This window comes from Pyrus communis, chromosome 11 (genome assembly GCF_963583255.1).
Source record: "Pyrus communis chromosome 11, drPyrComm1.1, whole genome shotgun sequence".
NCBI lineage: Eukaryota > Viridiplantae > Streptophyta > Magnoliopsida > Rosales > Rosaceae > Pyrus > Pyrus communis.
In genome coordinates this window covers 14826207-14838097 of record NC_084813.1, presented here as the reverse complement: position 1 = coordinate 14838097, position 11891 = coordinate 14826207, and the positions used below count along the sequence as shown (strand labels likewise).

General features: G+C 36.9%; 1 protein-coding gene across 2 annotated transcripts; it reads left to right on the top strand.

Moving 5' to 3' along the window:
• Positions 1 to 1010: 1010 nt before the first annotated feature.
• Positions 1011 to 5453, top strand: LOC137708082 (uncharacterized). Of its 2 annotated transcripts, XM_068447072.1 has the most exons (12): positions 1011 to 1451; positions 1538 to 1640; positions 1919 to 2042; positions 2183 to 2203; positions 2426 to 2491; positions 2749 to 2787; positions 2910 to 2990; positions 3111 to 3158; positions 3255 to 3305; positions 3411 to 3479; positions 4043 to 4288; positions 4555 to 5453. In XM_068447072.1, exons 1-12 carry the CDS (start codon positions 1160 to 1162, stop codon positions 4804 to 4806), a joined length of 1392 nt encoding a protein of 463 aa, XP_068303173.1. In that variant the 5' UTR covers positions 1011 to 1159; the 3' UTR covers positions 4807 to 5453. The 2 variants fall into 2 exon arrangements, with proteins under 2 accessions (XP_068303173.1, XP_068303174.1); XM_068447073.1 differs by lacking the exon at positions 2183 to 2203 and having other exon boundaries at positions 4555 to 5443.
• Positions 5454 to 11891: the final 6438 nt, after the last annotated feature.

Here is an 11891-nt window from a genome sequence, read left to right as displayed (position 1 = left end):
ACCTGTTCAGGTGGTTATGCCTAAGCTTTGTTCTTGTCTATTTCTGGTATTTCGGTTGTCTTTGATCTCTTGGTTTTCGTGTGTTCTGTTGGAGAATGACATGGAAGGTCAAGTGATACTCCCAATCGAGCTCTTGAGTCATGTTGTACCACCAATACCAATACAAATCTTAGGATGGAAAATGACAATCACACATTATTTTTCTCCTTGTGCACATCTATTTTTTTCCCGCGTCTCTCCCTCTCTCCGAAAACTGAAAAGAAAAAAATAATTGAAATAAGGCAATAACTTGAGCCACCATAACTTGTGGGATCTCATTCAACATCTCTAGGGCATCATATATGATAGGACCAAGAAAAGACAGATCTGTCTGTATTCTTTTGTTTCAGTGTCACCAATGCCAACAAGGAGATCAATCTCAATCAATCTAATAAAAAATTTACATTAATTGGTCACAAACAAGAAATTTTGAAAAACTAAATATACTTTCATTTTTTTAACAAACATATTTTCTATACTAGCAGATAGCAATAATGTGATTCAAATTCACATTTGGCGAGAGTCGAACTTAAGACCTCTCATTTGCAAGTGAAGAAGAATATCACTAGACCATAGGACTAAGTGGCAGCAACACTCTAACTTAAAACTCAATCAAACTTAAAAAATTGAAGGCTTAATTACCCCTGAAAGTGTTTTGAGTCCTAAATTGCCCCTTGAAAATTGTTTTGTCACAACTTGCCCTCTAAATCATGTTTTGTGTCCAACATTATCACATGTCGTTAAGTCCGTTAACTTTATGTTAAAAATGTTAATGTGGTGTGTGGGGGGAACCAATGCTTTGCTTAAAATGTCAAATGACAATAATGGACCCACAAAAAGATTGTAGTAAATCTGAAAGCTATGATTGGGCCTCAATGTACGGGAATTTTCAAGTCAAAATTGGGCCCAAAACATTTGAACCCAAATCGAATCCAATCCAATCCAATCCAAGCAGTGGTGTTGTGTTCGTCTCCAACACCAGAACAAACCCCTTGATCCTTCCCAATTCTTCATTCAATTCCCAATTCGAAACCCTAATTTTCCCTAATAATCCCCCGCTGCCTGGTTCGCTCTTTCCCGGAACGCTAAAGGGGTTGAAGAGATATGAACAGAGGTCGAAATGAGTAGACTTTCATTCAGGCCTCGCCCTGTTGATATCCACAAGAAGCTCCCCATTGTCAAATCCGTCAAGGATTTCGAAGATGATGACACCCCAACTTCCACCCGCAATTCTCAGCTCTTCCGCCTCGCCGCCGATCCCCCCGTTGAACCGGAGGCGCCCCCGGCCCCCGCCGCGCCCAAGAAATACATCCCCGAAATACCCACTCCTCAGTTTGTTGTTGTTGACACTTATGAAAGGGACTATTCTCGCACTTTTGGCCAGCCCAATTCCTACCTTCGCGCGAGAGGAGGTTTTGTTTTTAACTTCACACTCGTTTGTTACCGCCATTTTGTTGTTAGTATTACGTTGCTGACGATTTTTTCGATGGTTTTGCAGCTCGGGCCGAGCTCGGAGAGTTTGTGGAGTATGACCTAGACAATGAGGATGAGGACTGGCTGTATGAGTTGAACAAAGAGAAGAAGGTTCTTGCACCTGAAAAGTAATCACTTTGCCTACCCTTTACGTGCCCATTTTTATCAAGTAATTTAGGACAATAGAATTAGCTTGTACGAAAGCAGCAGCAATTAATCACATTCTAACTCTTCATTTCCATTTAGAATGTAATTTGATAAGCGCAGTTTAAAAAAAAATTGATGTTGAGGAATATGTCGAGAATCAAGCCTCCAGGATTGAATCTTGACGTAGCTTTAATCAAGTTTTCTTTATTCTTCGATCGATGATGGTATTTTGATCATTAAGGTATTCTCACACATACAGGCTTGAAAGTCTTCTTTTTAAATTGGAGGTTTTGGACCATAAGGCACGAGAAAGAGCAGGAGTTATAACTCCTACTCTTGCTTCACCAATCCCTGTACTTCTACAGCTTGATGTTGCTAGTGAGGTGATGTGCGTTTTGATTTCTTTTTCCTAATGAATTGACCAATATTGATGCATGATGTTAAAAGTTATTTTTCATTCATTAGCTATATCCAACTGCTGGTGGCATCGTTCATTTATATTTGTCAATTTGGTTCTTGTTAGGTCTTACTAAATGAGACTGAGGTACGTAGTATCATGTTCCTAAACAGAAAAGGTTGCCGTTCTCCCTATTTATGAAGATGCTAAAAGATAATTTCTGGTTGTCTTTTATTAAAGCTACTAGTTGTATTTCTCTGTTTACAAGTGATCTTTTATGGTTGCATTTGAAGTGCATATTTTTTCTAACTTTTGGCCGTGTTGAATCATTTCTCGAAGTTAATGGAATTTTGTCTCCTTTGGCTGTAGGCTCTTCAATCTCAGTCTCTCAGATATGCTGTTATCCAGTCTGTTTATAATTATTGGAAAGAGAAGGTGTGTATTATCTAACAAGCTTTAGAGGTTAAAGGATATATGACGTTGTTTGGAAATGAATTAGTCAACTAGAAATGTTTAATATCCAGTGAGTTCTGTTCCTTGTGGGTTGGAGAATAATCAACATTATTGAACAAGCAGCTGATATTCACTGATTTGCATGATATACACAATAAGTTGTGGTTCAGTCCAGTCTAATTATTGTTCGTTTTTTAATATTTCTGATGATATGTATTCTTTTCACTCAATTTTGGCAGCGTGAACGTTGGCAGAAGCCTGTTTTGCGGCGTTTGCAGGTTAGGTTTAATTCTTGATTATGTGCTTATTATGTCACCTGCCTAGATGTCCTTGCATATCATTTATTCATCATTGTGATAAAACTTTAACATTACGATTCTCATCTACATTTTTGTTACAGCCTCCTCCACCGGTTAATGACACCAACCCGTACAATGTCTTTAGACCAAGGGAGAAAACCCACAGACTGCACACAAGAAGGGTACAATACAAACTTGATTGTGTTTTTCTTTTTTCCTCAGGCGACGTCTTTTAGTTAATGAAATGTTTTTGTTTACACATTTCTTAAATATCTCTTTCTAATTGTTTGTCTTTTTCTTAGATGCAACGAAGGGAAAATAATGTGCAGTCGTTTGAAAAGCTTCGCCAGGTTGGTATTGCTTTTTCAATAATTTCTTTTTTCCAGTTGCATATGTATTTGACAATCACAGTCACAGGCTTTTCTTTTGGAATTGACTATTCTCAGGTTAGGCGCAACCTCGAGCAAGCCAAGACCATAGTAGAGGCTTTAATCAAGGTGCTTTTATTGAAGTGTTTAAAGTTTCCTTGAGTGGTGTTATATTCATCTTGCCATGAATTTGTCCTCACTGCAGCTGGTTGCTTCTGTATAATTTGTATGCAGAGAGAAGAGAAAAAGAGGGAAGTCATGGAGAATGAAGTTAGTCTTCAAATAATCCAAATGAAGTACAAGGTATGCAGAGGGCTTGTTACTCTCTTGGTTTGCTTTAACGATGGCAAATCCCAGTCAGCTTTCTTTTTAATATTGGCCTTGACAATCTCCTCATTCCGTTTGACTTTTTATCTCAATTTTTATTTGGAATCGGTCTATCTTTTGGGGGTGTGTGATGTTTCAATTGTTAGTTTATGCCATTAGTTTTTATATTTTTTCCTATTCTGGATATTTGTCTGTCAATTCCTTGTACCTTTTTCTTTTATTGTAAGTGAGGACGCTGGAATTAGTAGTTGATACTCGAAACAGTTACATGGTCCTATGAAACTCAAAGCTTTTTCCTCTGAAGCTCAAAGCTTTTCCCTTTTATTTTTCTTTATGAAATACTCTTTCATCTCAAAAGAAAATAAAGTTAAGTGAAGGAAAAGAAGGTAGAAAAAGGTGAAGGAAAAGGAAAACTTTGTTGCTGGTTACTTTTTGTTATGCCTTCCATCATGCATATATTTCAGTAAATCTTCTGGGCTATGTAATTCGTAATGGTTTAAATTTAATATATGTTGCTGATTGGTGCATGACTTATTCAGCATGAAACTGAGCTCCTGGAAGATAGCTTGGCGCTTCCTGGATTTCAACCTGTATCTTGCAAATTTGGTTCAAGCGAGGACGAGTTTGTTGATTCAGATGATGTTTCAAACGGTCGGCCCCGCACGCGGCCTCCTGCAATACCGAATCCGCCTTTAACAGATTCGAACATAATTATGGCTCCTACAGGAACCATGAAGCAAGAGTTTAGGCGGCGGCACGCACCACAAGGGTGGCTTCATAAAATGGTACTTTCTTTGGCTTTTTGTGAATCAGATTACCTATCTGCTGTACCATTACCTCCATTCCTTTCTTGTTTTTTCTCTCTTCTGGGCAGATATATCAACAAGTAATTGCTGAAGTTTTGTCATTGTCATTAATTCAATATGTGGTAGTTTGTTAGGGAATTTTAGTGAAATTAATTCACATTGTAGATTAGGTTTGAATTGTTCTGTTTTTTGTCAGAATATGAGTTTCAGTAGTGAATTTTAACTGTTGGATGGGCGTCATGTAGGATCCCCTTGAGCCAGTTTTGTTATTTACAAGACCTCTAGTTCCAGAGAAGTTGGCAGCAGCAGGCATTGTACCACCATCAGATTCTTCAGTAACAAATGGAGCAGCCACACCACCTTATAAATCCCGAGGAAGAATTGGCCGAGGAGGCCGATTGATATTTGATAGGTGGAATCCACTGATGCATACGCCAATCGACTGTGGGAATTCTTTTTATATACCACCTAAACCTAGACCTGCATCATACAATTGATCTTCTTGCCGCTCATGTTTCGTCTTGCAGACAACTCATTGGAAAGAGGTGCGGTAAACTATTCCTATGACACGACGGGAGATTTGGTAAAATATGTGGTTGCATTAACCTTCTGTCATGCCCGGATATTGGATATCCATGGGAGCATGCCATTCTTGGAATTTTGACTTGAAATTAAGGGTATTTATCGAAGGGTAGGAGGGTGGGAGTGTTGTATTTTCCTTGTTTGTTAAAACTGTATTCGTCTGTCTGCCCAGGCCTTTCCCATGTAAATTTCCTTACCAATTCATATGGCAATCAGCTAATGTTGGTAACTTCTCTATTAATACAGCCATTTAGTTAGTGTGATATTTTGCACTTTGATGCTCGAGTGGAGAGAAACTTACACGATGGCATTGTACTCGTGTCGTGGAAGTTCCTCTCCGGACCATCTTAGTTTAGTTTCTTTGACCTTTTTATGATAAGGTAGTCTCCTTCCTTTGGCTTTTGTTGTGGCCTTCTGTTGTCCCACATTTGGTTATGCTTCTTTTCTTTCCCCTTTTGCCCTTGTGGCAGACTGGTTTGTTTTTTTTTCATTCGTTTCTATTTTGGGAAAGGAAATTTGATGTTCTACGTAAAGGTTCGTTCATTCATGATCCGGAAAAAGAAAAAATGACAAATTTGGAAATGTTGAAATTGTTGACATGCACATGGTCTAGTTATTGGAATCGACCAGAAAATCGTATCCAAATCCAAGACCCCAGTTTGGTTAATAAAATCTCCAAGTTTCAACATATAAAAGGAGTAAACGGACACTTTCAAGGAACAATTTCTTCCCCAAGGAGAATTAATGCTTGCCAGACTAATCTGACGGTTTTATTATAAACGGGAACTTAATGAATGGTTGTGTTGTAAACCATATTTGGAAAGTGGATAGAGGGGGGACGGCAGAGAGAGAACTCACGTGTATAAGAATTGTTCTTTACCCTTTGGCCTTGTACCCTTATTTATATTAATCATGATAGACATTTTGGCTTTTCAAGTAATACAACCTATGAAGATTAGATCTCTAATCCTATTGGGATTATACTTTAAGTTTACACAATCACATTCCTAATTAATAATACTATTTACAACACTCTCCCTTAAGTATGAAGAACTTAAGAAGTAATCGCATTAGGTCGTCATCATTATGAGATAATGGTTGTTGTCTTTAGCTTTTGCATGTACAATAGTTTCTAACAAGAGAGTCTCATAGTAGAGGCACATATCAAAAGAAAAATCTCACAAAAACCTTGTTGCGGTAATCCAGTAGTTTTAAGAAGAAAAAGTGAGTTAAAGCGAACGTCTCAATATAATAGTGAGAGTGTTCTATGGTCGAGAATTATTTGAGCCGGTCCATGCAAGTCCTTTAAGAACTTTTACGTAGATATCTGTATCTAGGTCCCTATAAAGATACGTAGTGATCAAGTCCATGAGCTACATATTTAGTGTTTCAAAAGCTACCAGACTAATAAGGCAGTGGAAAGTTACAATTACAAGATAATTAGTATACCCATAGTAAATTCTAGGGCGTTAAGAGAAGCCTTGCGCCACAAGGCGTACTTTGTAACACACTATTTTATTATTCTCATCCGCACCCACTTATAACTAACATGCTTCACATTAGGTGGAGTTAGAACATGTCCAAAAACTTTATGCTTCACTAAGGAATCAAGTTTAACTTGAATTGCTTTCTTCCATTTTGGCCAATTGGTTCTACATCGACATTCGTCAACGAAATAAGGTTTGATGCCATCGCTAATCAGAATCTTGGTAGCCATTGTAAATGCAAAGGCATCGTCAACGGTAACCTCATTCTAATCCAAACACATCCAAGCTAGCAAAATGGACCGAAATCTCTTGATTCTCGGGAGGTGGCTGTGTATCATCTAAGATACTACCATAATCTAGAATATCCTCATGTGATGGACCAGATGAGATAGTGATATGATTTTGAACTAGTTTGACTAGTCTGTATTGTTTGTTTCCCCTTCCTAGGATGTGAATCCTTTGAACAAAATGGGTCTCCCACGCTTCAAGGTAGGTACGTGTGATTAGCTACTGTCGAGGTACTAGTGGCCTTGTAGAGGTGGCCAACTGTCTTTTAAGGTTGGCACATCCTTGCTCGACGTTAACTTGACGTCCTTTAGAACTGTCTAAGTGCGAGATATCAAGCAGTAACCAACTATAACGCAGAATAAGGTTGGGTGGCAATGAGTTGCAAGCGAACTAACATGGTTGCATGTAAGATTGTATAGCCCTAAGCATAAACATGTAGCTTGGTGCGCATGACCAAGAACCTTGCAACTTTTGGAAACGCTTAACGAAAGCTCATGCTAGACCATTTTGGGTGTGAACAAGGGGAACTAGATGTTCAACTTCAATACCCAGAGAAATGCAATAGTCGTCGAAAGTTTTCGACGTAAACTTTTCAGTGTTATCCAATCGGATCAACTTTATAGGAGAAAGTTCAAGTGCAAATGTGTCTGGTGTGACCTCTCACTCTGTGGATACTGAAAGCGAGCCAAGTCTTGCAAATGCAAGAAGTTCAAGTGAAATCAACGACGTCATTTTGGGACAAGTCTTAAAAAGCAAAAAAAAAAAAAAAAAACTCACTGAAACTTATGAATGCACTCCAAAGAAGTGAAGAAAATTGGAAGATGTGTTCACTCAATGTAAACTCAATGTGATTGATCCAGAAAGCTACAAAGATGCCTCACAAGATCAAGCTTGGAATAAAGCAATGCAAGAGAAATCTCAATGATTGAAAAGAATAGCACTTGGAAACTGGTGAATAGACTAAGTGGAAAGCCTATTGTGGGGGTAAAATGGATTTGTGAGCCTGCAGTTTGATACTTTGCACTAGGAGCTTGGCAATGTAGTGTTTCTTGTGGACAACAAGAAAATATGTGGTCATCTTGTCGATGCATCAACCAAAACCATAAAGTATCTAAATGGTTGGCAGGGTGGTTGGATTAGTCCACAAATTCCCCTTGTATTCTTTGCAGAAAAGATGAAAGATTAGTAGTAATCTTTGTAGGGGATTATCTAGAATTTAATTTTCCCAAAAAGCAAGCTTTGGCATGGTGTGCTTGAAAGCACAAGGTCCTTATTTTAAATAAAGAGATGCCCATGTGAAGAACCAAGTATACGACATATCATACTATAACTTAAGTGTCCTAACGATCATGCCAAAGAGAGTAAAGACTAGGAAACATAGTAATTGGGACAAGCCGGCCACATAGTGGCCCTCTATAACCTAAATGGTTGTTCGGAAGGCATTCCATCTTATGTAGAATATACTTACTGCCATATTCAAAGAAAGTTATGCAAAGATAATCCACTCCATTCTCGTTAGTGGTTTTAGCATGATAATCATTATCTCGAATATCCTTAAAGCTCTACAACGTTCTACTAGAACGAGGAAAATATAAGACCTCTTTAATGGTGAATTAAATACCATTGGACAACCTTAGGAGCACAGTGTCATGTCCCTCAATCAAGTTAGATGAACCTAAGAGCATTGTCAAATGTGTCAACTTAGGTATAAAGTTAGTAAAGTACTTACGCTTAGGCACTATAGTACGCGTCGTAGACTATCAACCAAATAACAAACTTGCCTAAACACACATCTAAAGATAAATTAATTGAATTTGTCACATGAACAAGAAATTAAAACTTGATATTCAGTCAATCACATATTTGAGAAAACATTCATTCATTCATATATCCAAACTTAAAACCAAATGAAACAATCACCAAATCAAAATCCAAAAACATAAACTTGTTCACAAATTAAACCAAAAAGGGCCCTAGCTCTATGCCCTAACTACGTAACATCGAGCACTCCCTACTAAACTAAGATGTCAGATGTCTTCAATGTTGTATTTGCATGATTCTCGACTTGGGCATAGTTTGTCTTTTGTGAAGTTAGTCATTCTATCTTTCTTCTTTGTGTGATAGTCCTCCATGACCTTCTTAAGAGCACGACACACAAGAGCCCAGTGGTACGACAATATAATGGTAGCACATGTCAAGGTCAGGAGGATTTTTGGCAGTTTTAGGTTTACTTTTGAAGGTTTTGGGCTTTGAGAGCAAAGGAATCATGCCTACGATCATCTCGTCTCTTCTAGCCAAAGTTATGTCTCCCCAAGCTTGGTTTTGAGGTCCTTGCCATGTCGTCTCTGCCTTTGATGGCATTTATAATTATATAAAGTAATTGCATGTGCTTCAGGATCAACTCTAGTGCCAGTGGGTCAGACTTGATGATTCTTCATTAGCAGTTGATTGTTCTTTTCAGCAGTCAACAAGACATATATGATATTCGAGAATTTAGTAAACGTTTGTGCTCGATATTGTTGTTACAAAACAATATTTGAAAAATTGAAGGTTGAGTAGGTCTTTTCCATAATATTCTCTTCAGTAAACTCAATTTCACAATACTTGAACAATGATTAGATTCTGTATATTTCAGAGTTATAATCATTCATAGACTTATAATCCTATATCTCAGAATAATCCAATCGTGCCTAGCTTCAGGCAAAGTGATCAACTTCTAGTGACCAAACGATTAGCTAATGCTTGCCAGAGAGTTTGAGTTTGAGGGTCTTCTTTTGCCATGTATTAATTTGTAATGCAACATGCATGTGGCAGCGGACAAAGATCGTTGCAGTCGCCTTCTCAACTTCAATTGTCTCGTTCTCAGCTTAGATGGTTGCTTTAATATCCTTTGCAATATGGTCGAGTTTCACATCATGAATCCACTTGAGGTAGTTTCTTCCAGATACCTCCAAAGCGATGAAATCGAGTTTAGCAATGTTCAACATTTAGTACATAACCAAAACATGAATTAGTGATTTGAATAGAATTCACAAGCATTATAACTAGAACTATAACTTCTAGGGGCATAGTTTGTTTAATAGATCTACAACATGGAGATCAAAAGTTCTCAACATGGTTGGTGCGCTTCTTTAGAAAACCCCCAGGTTTTTCAATGGCATGCTCGAAAATTTTGGTTTCAAGATTGGAATGAACCACATGTTCACTCAACATGTATTTATAACAACCATATGGGAATCAGTGTCAGCTTTGAGGATGAGCAATATGAGCCATTGCACAGGCCCCAATTGAACAAGCCACCAATGTTTTTTTCAACTCATAGATATTATGATATAAAATTTCTTCAATAATAAATAAATAGAAAATAATCTAATAGGGAAAAGAATATTGGATTAGTTCCTCTCATATGTCCATAACTCATAATACCGCTTTAAGTAAATCCTCAAGTAAATGAGATCATTCAATTACTTGGATTTAAGTGCTAACAATTTGATTCATGTAAGGCATTTAACATATATTATAATGTGATTGTTGATTGAATTGGCAAAGTAAATTTAGATGTTTTATGTTTTTTAGTATTATGAATTTGACTTGACGGTTTCTTAATTGATGATGAGCTTTAGTTTTAAAGTTTACGTTAGTTTTAATAATAGATTTGTTCATTTGCAGGTGATTTTCACACACTGTTTTTAGCTTATCGGATGCTATTTTTATTTTTTGGGCATCGAATTGAATAAATCAAACAAAAACAGCGGACAAGATTAAACGTAGGTGTATGAGAAGCTAAAAGGGTGTGTGTTTATCATTTCCCTTGTATAGTGTCTAAAACAAAAATTAGTATTTCTTCAAAAGAATATATTAAAGAAGGCCCCATTTAAAATTCTCGCACGTGACTCCCAAATTCTATGAGATGGCCCTAAATGGTACACGCAGGTACATATGCAATATAAAACATAAAACGGATGTAACATTGAAACATTATATAAAAGCACGTAAAGAAAACTTCAAATTGTGGGTAGTCTTCCAGACTCGTCATTGAGTATATTTGAGCTTTCAGGCCTAAGTATCGGGACACAAGTATGTGTGAACTTCAAGCACATTCCAAAATCAAAAGGGGGACAAACCAAATAGAGTTCGGAAAATTCTAGCCAAAATTGGAGGGTTTGTTTGGTACCTTTCCTTAGAAAGATCAAGTTTGATACATCCCAACTGAAACTGGGAGTGTGATTCGGTAGGTTTTTGCTGAAGCAAGGCACTCTGATTGGTACATCTTTGTTAACCAGGGCATGTCTTTCATTACATCTCTGCTAAAGCAAGACACTCTGATTGAAGTTGCCAGCCTCATCATATTATTAACACAATGGAAGCAATAAGTTAGGAATCATAATAATTATAACAATATTATTAACACAATGGAAGCAAGAACTAAAATTAAACACAATGGAAGTAAGCATTCATAATCATTTCAGTACACGTTCTAGTATAGATAAACATATCGTTATTATCACAATTGAAATGAGTTCCTCTTTTTATGAGGAAGAAATGTGAGATTGAATTATTATTGTGAATGAATTCAAATCTTTCCAAGTATATAAACTTATTATTTATTGTTATACTTACTAACCTCCTGGGCTTACACGCGCATAACTGTGCGCTTAAGTACACGATTACACGTGCTAAGCATACAGTTATGCTTATAAACTGTCTTTTAAAATTTCAGTTGCTTTTTGAATTTGTTTTGTTTCCTAAAAAAGAAAATTTCTTATACTCATAGTTTTAGAAGCGGGAAGAATGAGGACCACCTCCTCATATTGAGAAGAAAAATATCACTATATATTGACCGAGAGACCATAAAAGAGATAAAAATGAAAGGATAACATATTATTTTTTATGAAAATGTGGATGAAAAAAGGGGCACTTATGTCAATCAAAGCTTTGTTCGATGGAGTACACTCGAAAAACACCCATTTCCTCTCTTTATCTAAATTTATTTGCGTTTTAGTATTACGGTCTGGTGGTATTCTTCTTCACTTAGAAATGAGAAGTTTTAAGTTCGAATTTGGTGGATAGCAAATTTGATACCAAATTAGGCAGCTTATTATGTAAATTTATTGAACTCTCTCTTATAATGTAAAAATATCGATGTATTAAAAAAAAAAAAAAAAAAACTATCTGCGTCCCTCTTGTCGTCCTTGTTTATGTCATTTAATTCAATTATTTTGGTA

What these genes read in the sequence shown, in the direction of transcription:
- LOC137708082 (XM_068447072.1), top strand. Translation starts at nt 1,160, where the DNA reads ATGAGTAGACTTTCATTCAGGCCTCGCCCTGTTGATATCCACAAGAAG. An exon ending in AAGGTTCTTGCACCTGAAAA is followed by an intron (nt 1,641 to 1,918) that starts GTAATCACTTTG and finishes TCACACATACAG; the next exon opens with GCTTGAAAGTCTTCTTTTTA. An exon ending in TCTTACTAAATGAGACTGAG is followed by an intron (nt 2,204 to 2,425) that starts GTACGTAGTATC and finishes CTTTGGCTGTAG; the next exon opens with GCTCTTCAATCTCAGTCTCT.